This window comes from Dermacentor andersoni, chromosome 9, assembly GCF_023375885.2.
Source record: "Dermacentor andersoni chromosome 9, qqDerAnde1_hic_scaffold, whole genome shotgun sequence".
Lineage (NCBI taxonomy): Eukaryota > Metazoa > Arthropoda > Arachnida > Ixodida > Ixodidae > Dermacentor > Dermacentor andersoni.
This window is the reverse complement of record NC_092822.1, coordinates 25975001-25994084: the sequence shown is the minus strand read 5'-3', so window position 1 is coordinate 25994084 and position 19084 is coordinate 25975001. Positions and strand designations below refer to the sequence as shown.

The following is a 19084-nucleotide window of genomic DNA, read 5'->3' as shown; positions in this document are numbered from 1 at the left end:
GGCAGCCACCTTGCGTTAAGCGGGTGACGTGGCAGTAAATAGTGCACGTAAAAACCGCCGGCGAAACACTTCTACGACGTCCTGCGTCTGGCGAATGCGATGTCACCTGTGGTCTACTTTCGCTTTCCCTTGGTAACAGAGAATCGAAGTTCTAAAGTGATACAATTCACCTGAGACGCACAGTGATTTTGTTTTTTTCTAAGCGGTGTTAGAACTACATATCAAAAGAACACTCCAGGCACGAATAAGGCTGGTCGCGTAAAACCACTAAGCAACAGTCATGTAATTGTACACCTATGAGCAAGTGTATCCCGCGATGGATATAGGCGCTGAATATTTTGCTTTCTTTTTTTTTTACTGCTAACTAGACTTCACGCCCCTTCAAGTTTCGTGGCATCGCAAATTATTGTAAGCGTGTAAGCATCTCAGTCATCACGTAGGCTGCGGGGGCTCGGACCCAGCGATGGATGCTCTTTTACCTTGCACAAACTATTCATTTATTTTTACTACGAGGTGCACCAGTAAGACCTGGGAAACCGTGTTTGTAAGTAACGTACGCCTAACGTGCCGTCACGTTCATTTATCCAACATTGCGCGGTCGTAATGGACGAACGGGCGGAGAGAAAAAGATTTGCAGTTCCGCACGAAAGGCGAAGCACTGACTGCGATAGCAAATTAGTAGATAGTTGTAGGAAGTAAGGATAGTAGATTTATCGGCCGTATAAACTTGTAAACATTCGCTTACTAACTCAATGACAGAATGTGTAAGCGCGACTCAACGAGGACGTAAAAAGAAACAGACACACAGAGACAGCGCTGTCTTTATGTGTCTGCTTCTTTCTACGTCCATCTTCAGTCGCGCTTACACATTCTGTTATAGATGGATACAACCGCGGCGTCTACTACGGCGTTGGCCACGCGAATCGCGGACGCCGTAGTAGACGCCTATGGCGGACGCCGTAGGGACGCGTTGCCGGCGCTCGTTTGTCTTGAAAGCGGTCTGCGATGTTCGCAGAGTGCGCGTAGTGCCGGTAGCTTCGTATGCGCTTTGCTTTCGACGTTTCGTACGCGTTAAAGCGACACATGCACGGAGGTCAATTGGCTCGCGGCTGCCTGCCGCGATTCTTAACTCCAGTGTTTTCACAGACAGTTTCCGCTGTCATCCAGCGATGTGTGTTCATGTCTACCTGTGCGCGCGTGACACCATGCTGGTTAATTTAGTTTAAACACGTTGACGGGCTAGTTGGTTTGAATGCGCGATAGAATGTGTAAGCGCGACTGAACAAGGACGTAGAAAGAAGCAGGCACACAGAGACAGTGCTGTCTCCGCGTGCCTGTTTCTTTCAACGTCCTCGTCGGGTCACGCATGCGCATTCTATTATTCTTAATTTAGTTTGAATGTTTGCTAGTTTACATGGCCGATAAAACTATTATCCTTACTTCGTACAGCTATCTACTAATTTTCTATCGCAATCAGTGCTTCGCCTTCCCAGCGGAACTGCGATTTTTTTTCTCTATCTTTATTATTTTTTTTTCTCTCTATTTTTTTCGCCCCCTCCGCTTACAGTGGCCAAGAGGATGCCCCTCATGATGGTTAACAGCGCCAACATCAAGCGAGGCTTCCTGGCACAGCTACAGCGTGTCACAAGGCTGTCACCTCTCAGGACACCGGACATGCTGGTTCGTACTACCGACTGTATACGGCCATGCTGTACAAATGTACGGCCATGCTGTACAACTGTACGGCCATGCTGTACAACTGTACGGCCATGCTGTACAACTGTACGGCCATGCTGTACAACTGTACGGCCATGCTGTACAACTGCACGACCATGCTGTACAACTGTACGGCCAGGCTGTACCTGTAGAAGCAACTGCGGAGTTATGGTAGTAGTGTGTGCTGATAAATGACAGCGCTGCGCGTGACTATCGAGCGCCAAAGTCTAGGTTAACGATGACGTCAAGCGCCGTCGGCGTTTAAAGTTCCCGCTAGATGCAAGGACGGTAGTAATCTTGGCGCCCGTTTGTAGCCTACTGGTTGTGTGCTGTGCATAATTTCTGTAGAATACAGAGGCCCAAACGGGATACAGCATTTAATAATTCGATTGCACTTAAAACACCGTAACTTCTATAGCAGTGCGCTATTTGAATACCAGAGGTAACCGCCTGTCTTTTACATTTATTAACGGGAATACACACGCGAGCTCAGATGATTTGGTTACCTATCGTTAAGTCTGAAGGTAGTATTTGTGTCATTAAAGTTCACAATGGCAGCGTACGTTTAATTTTAGCGCTAGGTATCATGTTACACTTGATGCTAAATGACTCCTGATGCCGCACTTACATGATGTTGCATCTTATGAATTTAACTTCGACTGCTGTCAACTTTTGGTCTGGCATCAAAACTGCTGCGAATATTATCTTTATGGTTAAGGTAAAAGGCGCTGATTAACTTGAAGATGAAAAGATTAACGCAATTATAGAGGTTGCCATCTTTGCAGCAGAAACCACTTAACAAAGGCTTCTGTTTAACACTGGCCTTCAGGTATAGAGTAGAAACGATTCTGCATATTCGGGTTGCGTCACTAATTAGTTCACGGTAAGCAAATTATAAGCATACATCGGCGTCAAAAAACAACGCTCTGTTTCACACCATGAAATTTATACGATAATATAAATGTTAAAAAAAAATTCGTTTGTGTTTTCTTGCCGCCCCACTTTCAACTCCCAAATTTTTCTGTTTCCTTTTGCTACTTTTTTTCTTTTTCTACAGTGACGGTTTCCAGTATTAGGTTGCGACGAAGGGCTTTACAGACGTTCTTGCGGAAGCAGTGAATTAAGTATCGTTTGACGCGACACGTCTAAGATGATCCGTGTACTTTGTAAGAACGTTAAACCGCGCACACTCACGCGAAGCTGGCACATGCATATACATATAGAGAATTCGCCGTGTCGGACACACGTGATCGGATTGGACAAAAGCAGCCCTCCAAAAAGGTTGGCTCACAGTGTCATATGCGCACTTACTGATACGGCGGGAGAAAAAAAATATGGCACCGCTAAATTTTTCTCTCCGGGACTTTCAGGTCGACTACACTGAAAACATGGTCTACGTCACGGTACTTATTTTGGGGCATCCTGCAATTTCAGGTCTGTATAGGCGACGGTGTCAGAACCGTTCTCACTTGTATTTTTTAAAGTGTTTGGACGTCAAAGGTGATATCTGTTGCTGCTCACTTTCCGGTGAAAAATAAGCAAATTCGCTTAGTGAATTCGAACGCACAGGGGGTTTATTCCTCAGCCGAGAATTCCGGTTGCCAATAAAAAGTTAACATCGACACGAAAACAGTGAACTTTGCTATTATTATTATTATTATCATCATCATCGTTTTTTTTTTTATTATTGCTGCTGCTACTGCAACTTCTGTTTTTTTTTTCTTACATTCTCCTGTATTTTCTTTTAAGTATTCGGGTGCCAAGTGTTCCAAAAACACTATCATTGTAGCCATCTATCTATTGTAAGTAGATAGTAGCAAATAAAACAATAATTAATTAATTAACTAGTCAGTTATTATATAGTAACTTGATTAGTTAGTAAATTAGTCAGTCAATTGGTAAATATATGTTAATCAATTAATTAGTTAAATTACTAGTCAGCTGATTGGCTGGTTGATTAGGCAATTGATTGAATAACAGATTGATTGAGTCATCGATTGATTGATTATTTGATTGAGCTAGCGCCGTCATTTTTCCAGTGTAGCGGGGGCGCACGCAGTCAAGCTCACCGTTTTTGCATATGAATAGAAAATTTCTCATAGGTCTTTATAATTACAGACATCTTAGTATGCCTACATGTACTTCATCTAACGGTGAAAAATGTATTCCTTAAAGTAATAATTTATATTAATTAATTTAAAAGGTTATTTCATTTATATACATCAATGCGTGAACAGCAGAAATGTTACAGAATTACTTCTTTTCGTTTTTTTTCTTTTCGTAGGAGCGCCCTTCTTTACCCATGCAATCTTTTTTAATTCTTTCGCACAGGCTTGGTAGTACTAGTAATCAACGACATCAAAAGATCTGATGACTCAACGAAAAAATATACAATGATTTTCAAGTTATAACTTTTTTTTTTCGGTAACGTCCCAAGCGTTATCACAAGCTATATTTCTATAGCGGACCATCGGGGGAATCCGGTGGGAGTTCAACCTTACCATTTTGACATTTAACCCACAAACGCAATTTTCCATTCGCTAAGATCGTAACGCTTCTCCGTGCAGCTGACTACGAGCCGATACCGAAAATGAAAATCATGGAGCCGGAATGGACCGAGGGTGTCATCACGCACGACAACTGCCTCAAGGCCTGTTCGTCCAAAGACTACAGAGACTGCAGGTGAAACGCCACCCCTAAGGTTCAACCGTATTCTGGCAAAGTTGCCCCAAAACCACTCTAAGCATAACTTGCGCGCAGCAAGCCACAAGAGATTGTGGGACAGGTGTATGTGGGTGTGCCTACTCCGTTTCTCTTATATGCAAAAACTCACTGTGGCTTAAAACAACAATTTAAAAAATAAGCACGAGAAAACAGAACACTTTAGGGCGTTAAAGAACTCTTGCAAGAGTTAAAGATAAAACAAACGAAATGTAGCAACGACGGCGCGTCGCCACACAAAATTGTCCCTAGTATTTCCCGCACATTTCCGTACTTATAAAACAAGTATTTTACCGCACTGAAAGCGTCACTTTAACTCCGGCTCCAGAGTTCTACTTTAGTCTTTAGATTTGACCTGTTGCAGTGTTCTACTTTGGTCTTTAGATTTGTCCTGCTGCTCTCCTTTCCTCTTTCCTTTTTCCTCCCCTCCTTCCTATCTTCCATTTCTGTGTTGCTGTCACCTCCCTTCAGAGGAGTAGGCAGGCGTTGTGCCCCTTCCGGTGGCAGTTGCCAGCCTGCTCCTCGCTTTCCCTTTCCTGATACCTGTGTATATGTGTATATGTGTTCAAAAGAAATAATAATAATAATTCTTTCAAGGCCGCTAGCTGCCCATCGTCCAAGTGTTGTCCCCGAAGGATCGTTGGTGATTACTAGGAGTTCTGCAAGTGTACGTTTGAACACTTCTTTGAAGAAACATGAATATTAAACGTCTGCTGTATGTGGCCGCATTTGGGAAGAGTTACGTAGAGCGTAGGCCGCTTCTATCATTTGTATTTATGTGCGCTATTAGCTTAATGCGTGTATTACATTCACATTTGTGCGTGTTGCGTGATTAAGGCCGGTTTTGATCGTTGTGTCTCTATGGGGTATTGTGTAATCTGTGGATTCTTAGTTCAATACACGCGCAGTTGTCTAGAGCCAGTATAATGTATGGTGCAACTTGTCCAAGCCTTGTTTGTAGGCTCCAGTGTGTCTAGGACAACATGTGTACTTTTTTTTTTTACGGTCGTATCCAACTCCCCTCTAGATTATCCAAACCTCTGACATTTCTTTGTTTATTACAATATTACTTTATTATTCTCATTACCATTAATTAGCAAGGAGTATTTGTTATATCACTGTCGCTGCATAAATTTCCTTTATTTATTTTCATTTCTATAAACAAAATGTGAACGTCTGCACTGTCAAGAGGTGGCGCTTCTAATTCAATGATTACTCTGTGGGTCGCAAAACCTATTGCACACTAATTCTTTGAATTTGGGGCTATATTGTTCCCAAGCTTCGGTAAAAATGCAGCTTTTTCGCAAATTGTGCGCCCAGTAAATCTTTGCGGCTTCAGTGAAATATACTCTTTTATTTTTGTTTTCATTTACAGTTACACCTCGATTTAACGAAGTCGATTAGGAACCCGAGAAATATTTCATTAAATCTAGATCTTCGTTAAATCAAAACATTTATCAAAACACTTACGCGAATAACATTGCGCTTAATTAGGGGCAAAACGAAGATGTGATTTTTTCCTGCTTACGCACTTATTGTAAGTAGCAAGCCCGATATGCCCGTTTTGCGTTCCTTCATGGGAGCGGCAAACCTCTGACAGGTCAATGGCCTCCGTCACCTGAACTGAAACCAAGTATATCCGTATTTTCCCAATATTTTACCGAAAACCCATGCCCTCACCCCAAAAAATATGCTTCGTTAAATCTGACGAGACGTTCAGTTCACTTTTTTGATTCGAGATTTCCAGATTCTGTGAATGTGTGTCATGCCACATAAAGCGCCTCGCTAGATGAAAAATTTCGCAATATCTGGCTTTGTTAAATTGAGGTTTCACATATATCACCCTAGGTGGGCCTTTATCGTAATACTTATGAAACCTATCGCGTGTTCGGTACAGCCGTGTTTAGTTTCTGCCTACACCTACAACTGAAAACAAAGCAGCGAAAAGAATCTTGTTTACAACTTTTGCACAACGTATTGCTAGCTAACCTGTCTTGTGCATAAAAATGCTGCATGTATATTGCGACAGTTTTTTTTTTTCTAAGTATTCAAAAGTACCGAAACGACAGCTGACTCCGGCACTTTTGCATTTTCGCCACTTGGAAATTTGCCGGCTTGCAGTCACAAAATACATCAGGCACTGGGCGGTGCATATTGGCTTTAAAGCAAAGACCAATCTGGAGAATGGCTTCCGTAAACATTCGGTATGTAGCTAATGAACGGCCTTCCTATAGGTCATGCGAAAAGCTTCATGACATTGGAGTTGCTGAGCACAGTATACATCACAGACGGAAGGGGGGGGAGGGGGGCTACCTAGTCTTTGCTGAGCCTGCCAAAAGTTCGTTGCCACAGATAGCGCAATGACTTCGGCCGCCACCGAAACAGAATGTTGTGTCGTGCGATTAAACTTCGCCGAAAAAGCTGCTTAAAAAAGGCACGTAAAGGAACAAAACGTGGTTGCCATATCTTGGTAGAGAACTGACGCTGCCCACTTTACTATACTATACTTAGCCCACTGTGATTAGTGTAGTATGACAGAATATAGTATAGCATGCCAAGATGTCATTTGACGTTACAGGAGTGACACGCACCTGACTTGACTCCCTCATCGTTCGCATTCACTCGACCCTTCTGTACACAACTGCGGCTGTTACCTGGCCTTCTCCGAATGTATAGAAACAGTACTTTGTCACTTACGCCAGGGCGTTGCATTCATCAATGCACACTCATTCTCGACTGAAACGACCGATAGCGCCGAATGGAGCGGCCAGTGGATGTGAGGAAGCTGCCGACCATCTTCCGTTCCCGTTTTTCTAAAATAAAGGGCTCGCTCTGCATACCGCTATAAACCAGCTGAACCGCTCTAAACAAACTTTTTTTTTTTTGTACACGGCCTTGGGACCACGGTCTAACGTATCACAGCTGCAGAAGGTCACGAAAGCGCTGCCATAATATTTTTTTAAGGCAACGGGACTGATGCCAATGTCAAGTCTGTGGTGCAGCACTGAGAATTTTCACTGCGTCGGCGACTCCCAGTGCACATCGACGCTTGAGTTTCCTTATCGTGCTCTTTTCCTCCATTCCCCCCCCCCCCCCCCCCCCCCTCTTTCCAAAGCAGGGTATCCAAACTGGCTCAGTCCTGGTTATAACCTCCCTGCCTTTTATTTATCCTTTCTCATCTCTCTGAAAAAAAATTTGTATGCTAATATGCTGCGCCTGTTCTTGCTTTCAGTGCTGTCTCCTACTGTGGATCCGTCTGCGCGACAACGACAAAGGCAAATATTAACGCGTCCGACGTGCTCGTGGAGTCAGAGGACTGCGACACTTACGTGAGTGAGTGTCGAAGCCTGCCTTTCTGCGCTTTACTTTCGTCACGCCCGCTTCGAGTTTGTTTCTATGACACATTGTACGTCAATCGATCACTTACTTTTGTACTCTCAATGTGACACGAGCGACAGTATTCAGCGACATTATTCTGCGCACTTCTTGTTATGCGAGCTTAAAAATTCACAGATATATGGAACGCCCTTCCTTATATTTTAGCATTTTATGTGGAGCGCCATTCCATCAGGTAAGGGGAAAAAAAGTTCGCAAAACACGCTGCACTCATAGCTGAAGGGAGGGAACAAGACTAAGAGTTGATCATCGAACCGGTAAGGGCTCATGAAGCTCGCAAAACGGGTGGATCGTGGAGGCTGTATTACCAACCGCGTTCGTATAGTCCGGTCCCGATACTTTATTTATTTATTTATTTATTTATTTATTTATTTATTTATTTATTTATTTATTTATTTATTTATTTATTTATTGTAGCCTCGAGGCCCGAAGGCATTACAGAGGGGAGTGGGAAAACGGGAAGTATAACAATGAAGTACGGAAAATAAACAATGCAGCGCGTTAGTAATTCCTAATTATACAATACTATGTAATATCTTGCCCAATATTTGTAAGTACGAAAGACAATGTAAACAAAGTAGCATCTTGATAATTCCTGTTAGTGCAATGTTAACCAGTGTCGTCCTTAGTCGCTTGTAAGTACGGCAAGTAAATGAAATAACATGTTAATAATTCCTAATCATACAATGTTAGCTAATGCCTTACGAAACAGTTTGTTGTCGACAACAGATACAATTTCACAGGGAAGGTGGTTCCACTGCCGTGAAATTAATGCCTTAGCACCAACTGTCGCTCACGCGTAATGCGAGGACCTGCCAGTTTTCTTTTTCCTTTCTTTCTCTTTTGCTTTCCTTCAGAGACGGAGCGTTCGCGAAGAAGAAACGTAGTGCTGACCCGCGACGCCATCTCGGACCTGGAAGACGCTCTGAGAAAAAGCGAGTTCAAGTTCAACGTCATGCACCTCAACACAAGGATAGCGGTGCGTTAACCACTCCATATGTTGAGGAGCCTCTAAATATCGCCACATGTTAATATCATTATCGTCATAATTTGACACGCGTGCACTGTTGTAGCTAACGAAACCCAGCCAATTACTGTGTTTAAGTTTGAGCACGTTATCCGAGACACCAGAGGAAGGCCTGTAACTCCCAAATTGTTTTCCAAAAAGAGATTACTAAATATGCTTCTTTATTTTTATTTTCTATTAGGGCCACATGCTTCTACTACATATTGTGACTAGAAATGTGCGAGTTATGTGTTGCCGACTTTTCATGTTTACGGAAGAAATTAAAGAAAAAAAAAACATCGAACATTTCTTTTCCGAAAAGAAGGCCTTCCTTCAACGCACAATTTCGAAAGAGTTCAAAGTATGAGTGTGAATAGTAATGCCCGAGACTGAATCGAATACGAATCGAATAGTGCCAGAAGCGAATCAAATATCGAGTGCTTTCCGAATAGTTTTCGAATAGCGAACAGCTGTGCTCACCCTCCATGCTCACATCCAGACATGTTCACAACGTTAGGAAGTTTCTGTCATTACTTTGCACGTTATGAAGGGCCATTCACTAAAAGCACAAATGGAGCATCAGGAGCAAGCAATTAGTTTTTTCGCATACTCAGGAGTCATTAGCGAGTGCGAATAATAGCAGTTTAGCCGGAAAAGTCTGACTCCCCGAGAGACACATAACGCTCTCCACTATGCGTAATATCTATGGTTCGTCTACCATGGCCGCAGGGATAAAAATTTATCGCAAAGTTGGCGATTCCATGTATTCGAAATGCGCTCGAAATATTATTAATGTCGATGAACAGTGACGATTTCGGTTCGAAAACCGAATCGAATAAGGCAATGTCGAATTCGTTATTCGAAAACTTCGATTATTCCCACGCCCCCCGTTCAAAAGCATCGCGGTATCCTTGACGTCGTCTTTCAGTCGATCCTCCTATGGACACGCTTTCCTTTTGCGCACAAACAAACCTGTCGTTTTTTTTTTTACTTGCACACACCGGAATTCGCGCGAATCTGAGGTGAGTTCAAGTAGTCTGAATCACACGAGGTGCCTTTTTATTTCGTCTCGTTATCTAGGTCGTTAAGCTAGATCAATTACTCACAGGGGACCCTAACCAGAAGAATAAAAATGAATTGGAGTGCATACGACAGGCATTATTACCAAATTCTGACTGGGAGCTTACCGCTCTCGTTGAAAAGAAAAGTCTAAAATCCTTACCGCCGCTTACATATGGGGTGGTAACTGGGAGGTTAATAAAGAAGCCCGAGAACACGTTAAGGAGAGCGAAATGCGCGATGGATAAATTTTAGGCGTTACGTTAAGAGACAGGAAGAGAGTGGTGGGGATCAGAGAGCAGACGGGGATAGCCGATACTCTTGTTGACATTAAGAGAAAAAAAAATGTAATGCGTAGGGCAGATAACCGGTGGACCATCACAGTTACTGAACGGATGCCAAGGGAAGGGAAGCGCAGTCGAGGACGGCAGAAAATTAGGTGGGATGATGAAATTAGGAAATTTGCAGGTGCAAACTGTAATCAGCTATAGCACCAGACAGAGGCTAATTCGATATCGACGGGAGAGGCCTTCGTCCGACAGCGGGCGTAAAAATAGCCTAACGATTATCATGATCAGCAATGATGCATTCAGACAACTACTGAAGCCGCAGCTTTCATCATAACAAATATATTCATCTGTACATATGTCATGTCATATAATACGTGTCACATATGTGCTGTGTCTTTTTTTTGTTGTTGTTGTTTCAACTTTGTTTGTTTGATGTGCTCGCGCTATTACCGTGAACTGCACTTTTCATTCCCTCCCCGACAACTCTTTGTAATGATTTAGCGTTTTTATTTTTAACACTGTTTTGCAAGCACATGATCACTATAAATATTTTTAGCTCTCACATTTTTTACAGCTCATATATCGGTTTTCTCTTGTCATTTGTTCAACGATGCCCCCCTTTACTCAATGCTCCCCTTGGGGCCTGTCAAATACTTTGAAATAAATAGATAACTGAATAACCTTGGCGCGACGACTTGATAAAGATGCTAACCGGAGACCTACTAAGACGATGAACTGCTATCGCGTTTCAATGTGCGATAAGCCTTAATTCTCGTCCCAGGTGGCCACACTCGTTGCTCAAACGATAGAGTATTCCACGGGAGGACTCCGTGGCATGATAGGAGAGTTGAACCCCGACTCGAGGCACCTACATCAACGCAGTGAGTGCAACGACCGCAGCTTTACTTCTTCTGGCACCAAGTTTACATCTCTTCGTTTTATGAGGCCGAGATTTGGTATATGTTGGTATACATGAGACGATATCCTGTCGTGTATACACGGGGTGATCATTTTTAAGCTCTCCGGAGTTTTTAAAGATCGCCTGTTGCAGATAACATAATTCCAGTCCTCGAGCTTAATTAGTCAGAGAGGCAGACATTACTCGCACAAGAAATCGAAAGACATATTCAAATAATTAACCAAAATTCACTTAATTACCTTCTGTATAATTACGGCACATATTGAAATCTACGAATTGTAGCCGGTTAGATTGCAAGGCGTATCCACTTGGAATGAATTTCCAGAATGACACCAGCTTCGGGATATGCGCCATCAAACTCACCGTAAAAATGCACTGTTGTTCCACTTACCTTTTTTTTTTAGCCAAAAGCTATATTATGCATTGAAGCATGAAGTGACTGGAACGTCCAAGCATGTCGTTCCATCATTTGTAAAATAATATCTCCAAACTGGAGTCGTCCTAGAAGTTCAAGTGGACACGTCTTGCAAATTCGCAGGCTACAATTCGAAACTTGCTGTATATGCCGTAAAGCAATTATTTAGAAGTTAATTAGCGTATTTAATTTGATTAATATGTCTTTCGATATCTCGTTCTAGTAATGTCCGCATCTTAGAATGATCCAGCTCAAAAATTAGGACCGAAATTACGCTACTGCCTCAGGCGATCTTCAAAAATTCCGGAAAACTTTGAAAGTGATCACCCCGTAGGCCGACTGCTTTGTGCGGACCGCCGTGATCAGCTGAGTTTCGTAGGCATGACACAGCGAAACGGTAGAGGGAGCGGCAGCAAGGAACGTTCGCTCGAGGAGAGTGCATGTGTGACGTCATGCTCCCTTCTATAGTTTAATTGATGCCGCGCGTGTTTCATACAGCAAGCGTATGTTTACTGCAGTTTATAGAAGAAAAAAAGCAAAAAGAAAATGGAAAAGCCGTGAGGTTTACCAGAGGTGCGATCTTGTACGCGTTCCAAAATCGAACGTAGGCGGTCCGTTCCTTACGTCACGAAATAGGCGGTCGGTCCCGTTGCGTTCGTCCGATAGCAGACGACACGGAATGATTGACAGCAGATATCACGTCACAATTGACGTCATGGCGTTCGTCACGGTTCAAATTGACCAATCGTGTGCGGCTCGGTGGAACGGACCGCCTCCGTTCTATTTTGGAACGCGTACTAGATCGCACCCCAGGTTACATCCGCTTTGCTACCCTACGCTGCAGGTGAGGGGGAAGCGGGAAGCACAAGAAAAAGATGAGAGGGATAAGTTGATAGAGAACAAGTGACGCGGGCGAACACACTACAGCCTTCACTGAGCAATCAAAGGCGATCCCACTCAACCCAGTCGACTTTAAAAGGGCCTTAGTGTCCTTAGACTATTCATGTGCTGGTGACGCTCGCGTCATGGTCGCCCCCCCCCCCCTTTTTTTTCTTCTTTAATTTAATGTACGCTCTGTCGTCCAGTCGGCTTAAAGCAACACGCAAAGCCTGCCTTTCATCAATAGAAGGACAGTAGATAAGGACATACTGTAATGACATATCGTAGGACATATTGGGGACAATGTGTGCTTTGGGTCTCGTCGCAATCCCAAGAGTTGCGCAAAGCATTGCCCGTCATGCCGATACAAACAGTACAGGCGCCTGTAAAGGCGACGCCCGGCCACAACCGACACGGTACGCTGCGTGTAAAACCACCAGTCTTCGTGGAATAATCCTAATGCCTCGCATCTAATTGAGCACGTGCTGTGTCACTGTCACCGCTGTACCACCGCGCAGTTACCATCGAAGACTCGGCATGGTATACGTGGACAAGCACAGGCTCGTCGTCTTTAAAGACCCTTAAACAGCAGTGGGTCTGAAATGCGAGCCACGAAGACCCTCCTGTTAACTTACGCCACTCAGGCCTTATATAGCCATACTTCGGCCTTTTGTTAGTCGTCTGCGCTTATAATTTGTTTATTATTCCATAATGTTTTCTTTCCTTTTCCCCTCTCTCCGCCTCTTGTGTTCTTTCCCTTCTCATGTCATCGCAAACACATCATCTGAAGTAGCAATGCCAGGGCTGACGTTCTCAGCTTCCTTTAATCTCTTCCTTTCTCGCCCAAACTGCGTACTCGTTTTCGCGTGCAAGCAGACCGCTTCCAGCCGCCCGAAGGCTTCAGCGAGAACTTGGTGGTGACGGGGCTCAAGACGAGCGAGGCCTACGCCCAGTACGTGGGCTCGTTCGAGGCGCAGGACTGCGCCGACATCTGCCGCGACCGCGAGGACTGCTTCGCCTTCTCGACGTGCCTGGTGAGCAAGCAGTGCGTCGTCGGCACCGAGGCCAGGAAGCCCACGTTCGAGGAGACAGATTTCCAGGCGGACTGCACCCTGTATACGAGTGAGTATACATTGCATGAGCGGCCAAAAAAACTGCGCGCCTCCCAAGCATCGCTTTTTCCGTGACAATCTTTCACCACGTGTCGTTGTTGTCCTTGTCGTTGTTCTTGTCGTTGTCCTTGTTCCTGTCCTTGTCCTTGTTCTAGTCCTTGTTCTAGTCCTTGTTCTCGTCCTTGTTCTCGTCCTTGATCTAGTCCTTGATCTTGTCCTTGTTCTCGTCCTTGTTCTAGTCCTTGTTCTAGTTCTTGTTGTCCTTATCGTTGTCCTTGTTGTTGTTGTCCTTGTTCTTGTCCTTGTTCCTGCTGTTGTCCTCGTCGTTGTTCCTGTCCTTGTTCCTGTCCTTGTCCTTATTGCTGTTGTCCTTGTTGTTGTTCGTTCTTGTTGCTGTCGTTGTTCTTGTCGTTGTCGTTCTTGTCGTCGTTGTCCTTGTTGTTTTTGTTCTTGTCGTTCTTTTGTTCCTGTCCTTGTCGTTGTTGTCATTGTTGTCCTTGCCGTTGTTGTCCTTGTCGTCCTTGTTCTTGTCGTTGTTGTTGTTGTCCTTGTTCCTGTTGTTGTCCTTGTCGTTGTCCTTGTTGCTGCCCTTGTCCTTGTTCTTGTTCTTGTCGTTGTCGCTCTTGTCGTTCTTGTTGTCGTTCTTGTCGTTGTTCTTGTCGTTGTTATCATTGTCCTTGTTGTCCTTGTCCTTGTCGTGGTACTTGTCATTGTCCTTGTCGTTGTTCTCGTCCTTGTTGTTCTTGTCGTTGTACTTGTCGTCGTCCTTGTCATTGTCCTTGTTGTTCTTGTCATTGTCGTTCTTGTCGTTTTCCTTATCGTTGTCCTTGTTGTCGTTCTTGTCGTTGTTCTTGTCCTTGTCGTTGTTGTCCTTGCTGTCGACCTTGTTGTTGTTGTCCTTGTTCTTGTTCTTGTTGTCGTTGTTGTCCTTGTCCTTGTTGTTGTCCTTGTTCTTGTCCTTGTCGTTGTCCTGGTTCTTGTCCTTGTTCCTGTTCTTGTTGTCGTTCTTGTCGTTGTTGTCCTTGTTGTTCTTGTTCTTGTCCTTGTTGTTCTTGTTCTTGTCGTTGTTCCTGTTCTTGTCCTTGTCGTTGTAGTCCTTGTTGTCGTTGTACTTGTCGTCGCCTTTGTCGTTCTTGTCCTTGTTGTTCTTGTCATTGTCGTTGTCCTTATCGTTGTCCTTGTTGTCCATGTTCTTGTCGTTGTTGTCGTCCTTGTTGTGGTTGTTGTCCTTGTTCCTGTCCTTGTCGTGGTCCTTGTTCCTGTCCTTGTTGCTGTCCTTGTCCTTGTTCTTGTCCTTGTTGCTGTTGTCGTTGTTGTTCGTTCTTGTCGTTCTTGTTGTCGTTGTTCTTGTCGTCGTTGTCCTTGTAGTTTCTGTGCTTGGCGTTGTTCTTGTTGTTCTTGTCCTTGTCGTTGTTGTCCTTGTCGTCCTTGTTCTTGTCGTTGTTGTCGTCGTTGTTGTCCTTGCTCTTGTTGTCCTTGTTGTTGTCCTTGTCCTTGTTCCTGTTCTTGTTGTTGTCGTTGTCGTTCTTGTCGTTGTTCTTGTCGTTGTTGTCATTGTCCTTGTTGTTCTTGTTCTTGTCCTCGTTGTCCTTGTCCTTGTCGTCCTTGACCTTGTCGTCGTCCTTGTTCTTGTTCTTGTCATCCTTGTCGTTGTTGTCTCGTTGTTCTTGTCGTCGTTCTTGTCGTTGTCCTTGTCGTTGTTCTTGTCGTTGTTCCTGTCGTTGTCGTTGTTGTCCTTGTTCTCGTCCTTGTTGCTGTCCTTGTCGTTGTTGTCGTTGTTGTCGTTGTTCTTGTTGTTGTCGTTGTTCTTGTTGTTGTCGTTGTTCTCGTCCTTGTCGTTCTTGTCCTTGTTCCTGTTCTTGTTGTTCTTGTCGTTGTCGTTGTTATTGTCGTTGTCATTGTCCTTGTTGTTCTTGTCGTTGTTCTTGTTCTTGTCATTGTTCTTGTGTTGTTCTTGTCCTTGTTGTCCTTGTCGTTGTACTCGTCATTGTCATTGTCGTTGTTCTTGTCCTTGTTGTTCTTGTCATTGTTGTTCTTGTCGTCGTTGTCCTTGTCGTTGTTCTTGTCATTGTCGTTGTTGTTTATAGTAGGGAGATTGAGCAGGCGTGAGTCCGAGTAAGTCGAGGTGAGGACCCGAATATACTTGTCAATTTCGTTCCACAAAATTAAGTTTCCACTACGCGGAAAACTTATGGTGAGACCTATGGGACCCTTAGTTGGTGAGACCTATGGGAAACGATATTAAAAGTGCACTGCCGTGGACGGCTCGAAGTAATAGGCATTTCTTATTGTGCGAAGCGGCTTGCCTTCGTTGCTCTCTTGTCTCTTTTCTTTCTTTTTTTCTTCCCCCTTTTTCTATTTGTTAGTCTTTGCTCGTGGTAAAATGTATCTGCTGTTATTTTTTGTGTTCATCTTTAAATTATATGACCACCGTTGTCCCTCCGTGGCCATGGCGTTGAGATGCCGAGCACGAGGTGGCGGGTTCGTACCCATTACACGATGATGTCGCAATGCAAGAACGCTCGTGCAGCCATGCATTGGATGCAGATTAAAGAAAACCGAAATGGTCAAAACCAATTTGGACCCCCATCCTTCCAAAAGCGACTACTTTTGCGAGCTCTTCGTAACGCTTACACTAGTACATTTAAAACTTTAAAATTTTGCACGGAGGCGCCCTTGTTCTACATATCTACCCAATCTTTTAAACTATGGGCTTCTTACGCGGTCCAAGATTCCGTTGCATTTGTCCTTTGTAACTACACATCGTTATTTGCAGTCGCTTCGGAAACAATTGGTATGCATTCGTCTATCCCTTCCCTCCGTTGCAGAGACGTACGAGAGCAAGTTCGAAGAGCTGCTCGGCATCTGCTACTCGTCCGTCGCGGCCAAGTACGTACGAGCGACCGTCGCCTCGGAATGCGCCGCCGCGTGTCTCAACGAGAAGGAGTTCTCGTGCAAGGCGTTCGACTTCTGCCTGACCCCGCGCGAGGACAAGCCCGCATGCCGCCTACAGGACAGGAGCATCCTCGAGGTCGACACCAGCACCGACGTCGACCGAAGCGGCGCCGAGTCGTGCAGTCACTACACACGTGAGATCACGGTTTTTTTTTTTTTCAAGTGCTTCCGATCGAGACACCGCAGAGCAGTCTTTCTCGAACGTTTCCAGTACACGTGACCCCCTTTTAGTTATACAAAACTTATCATGACATCCTCCCTCCGTTTTTTTTATATAAGCCTTATGAAAATTTACTCTTTACAGCGAAGCTGCTAGCCTCTCGGTGGTCGGAATTTTTCGCATTATTCCGTGAATAAAAAATTACCATCAGCAATAAGACTGCTAAGGAGAATCACTAACAGACACAGAGGGCTGGGAGAGGAGAGCGCCATGAGACTGGTCCACGCTTTCGCCTTGTGTCACTTCTCATATGTAGCTGGGATACTCACTTGGACACAGACAGAGATAAACAAGTTGAACAGATTAATTAAAAGGCTAGTCAAAACAACAGTGGGGTTACCGATTAACACTCCGGATAACAAATTAATGAAACTCGGGCTCCACAACGCAATAGCCGAGATAATTGAAGCTCAGCAAATTGCCCACAGAGAGAGGCTCTCTGGAGCAAGGCCAGGTAGAGCAATACTAGAAGAGGTAGGATGGTGCCCAACCGAATCCAAAATTTCAGGTGAAGGCACAGTAGAACTAAAAGATAGCATAAGAAAGGTAATCAAGACGACTCCTTTCCCCAGAAATATGCACCCGGTGCACAACCTGGAAAGATGAAAGGCAAGGGCCAAAGCTCTCCTGCAAGAGATAGAACACGACAGAGAACATGCGGCATTTGTAGATGCTGCGTGGGTCAGAGGAAAGAAAGCCTTTACGGCAGTAGTAGTAGATGCAGATGGTCTCACTCGGGATGCTATTACAATCATGACTAAAGACACGACAGTCGCGGAACAAGTAGCGATAGCATTGGCTTTAAGGAATAATAAGTGGACGAAGATTTACAGTGACTCTAAGATGGCTATTAGACACTTTACCAATGGCTTTGTAACCAAAAGGGCTGCCCAGCTGATCGGTGAGTTGGACAGCCAAGAGATCGAAATCCGCTGGTTTCCTGCGCACATGGGGTCTGTCGATCCATCTCGGAAGAATTTAAACGAGATGGCTAACGCAGCTGCACGAGGACTTACTATCCGTGCACTACGCGACCAGGACCTTAATAATATACAGAAGGAGAACAGGGACCAATTACTAACATATAATGAAATCACGAGGCATTATTACATCAACAGAAGGGAATTCCCAGTGCCACACGCTAAGCTCAATAGAGCTCAAGCGGTGACTCTGAGATTGTTGCAAACAGGAACTTATCCAAGTCCAAACTTTATTAACAAGATATATCCTGAAAGAGAGATACCAATCAATTGCGAGAAGTGTAATGGCATCATTACTCTGGATCACATGCTTTGGCAGTGTCCTGTGACTTTCACAGACTGTGACAAGGAGAGAGACTGGTGGAAGCGAGTCCTACACAGTGGAGGTCTTTTCGATCAAGTACAGGCCGTCCAGAAGGCCCATGATACGGCGGTAAGGTTAAACCTTACTGTCCCGACGTGGGAGCCGCCTGCGTCAACCTAAGGGTTGATCTTCAGGACATTAAATAAAGTTCATCATACCATACCATATCAGCAATGACTCGTACATCCGTAAGCAAGCAAAAAATACAATGGCTCATACCCCCGTAAGGCAGAGTCTACAAGCGCTCCCCAAAGTGAAACGAACAGTGCATACATTCATTGAAATCACCCATGCCACACAGAGAACAGCATACGTTTCAATGAGGAACAAGCTCAAAACAAGCATCTGAACCATCAATAAACCATTGCATACGCCCCTCAGCAGTTGTAGTAGTGGTTTTGCAAGAGCTTTGTTGGAAATCCACTTTCGCAAGGACGGGATGGCGAGTCAATTCTCAAGGCGAAAGCCGTAAGGGGCTCATACCCCCGATGGCCTTGACAAAAAAAACTCGTCGTCCGGTCCAATGGTACGAAAACTATCATCATAGCAATGGCTCATACCCCCCTAAGCAAGCAAAAAATGCAATGGCTCATACTCGTAATGCAGAGGCTACAAGCATTCAACAAGGGGAAGCGTACAGTGCACACATTCATTGGAATTACGCATACGACGCACAGAAACGCGGCGTCTAGTCGAGTGGTACAGAAAAAAACCACGTGACCTACTCAATGGCTCATACCCCCGCTAGCAATGGCTCATACCCCCGTAAGGCTGAGGCTACAATGCGCTAGTGCATACAATCATTGAAATCACCAATACAACACACACAACGGCAAACGTTTCAATCACCTGCTGAGAGGACGCAACGTAATATCCAAGAGAAACGTCTTTGGCTCGAGTCTGACACCACTGTACGAGCGCGCGAAGCCGAAGCTAAGCGTCGAAAACGAGCCGACAGAAGCCGAACTGCGAAAGCAACTACGTGACGATGCGAGACGGCGCATTACCTAGTGTGGAGCAGGCTTTCGCCTTCACGTGTTACGGGATTGTTA

General features: G+C 44.5%; 1 protein-coding gene and 1 pseudogene across 1 annotated transcript in view; one reads left to right on the top strand and one right to left on the bottom strand.

Annotated features, from left to right (window-relative positions):
- Positions 1 to 19084, top strand: part of LOC126527342 (uncharacterized) — a 53956-nt gene that overhangs the window by 27061 nt on the left and 7811 nt on the right. Inside the window, exons 14-21 of the mRNA XM_050175134.2 lie at positions 1568 to 1680; positions 3087 to 3150; positions 4284 to 4398; positions 7670 to 7770; positions 8691 to 8812; positions 10970 to 11069; positions 13278 to 13523; positions 16342 to 16602. Of these exons, the coding sequence (XP_050031091.1) occupies positions 1568 to 1680; positions 3087 to 3150; positions 4284 to 4398; positions 7670 to 7770; positions 8691 to 8812; positions 10970 to 11069; positions 13278 to 13523; positions 16342 to 16602 (1122 nt within the window). The remainder of the gene's footprint in view (positions 1 to 1567; positions 1681 to 3086; positions 3151 to 4283; positions 4399 to 7669; positions 7771 to 8690; positions 8813 to 10969; positions 11070 to 13277; positions 13524 to 16341; positions 16603 to 19084) is intronic.
- Positions 13761 to 16103, bottom strand: LOC140213166 (uncharacterized; annotated as a pseudogene).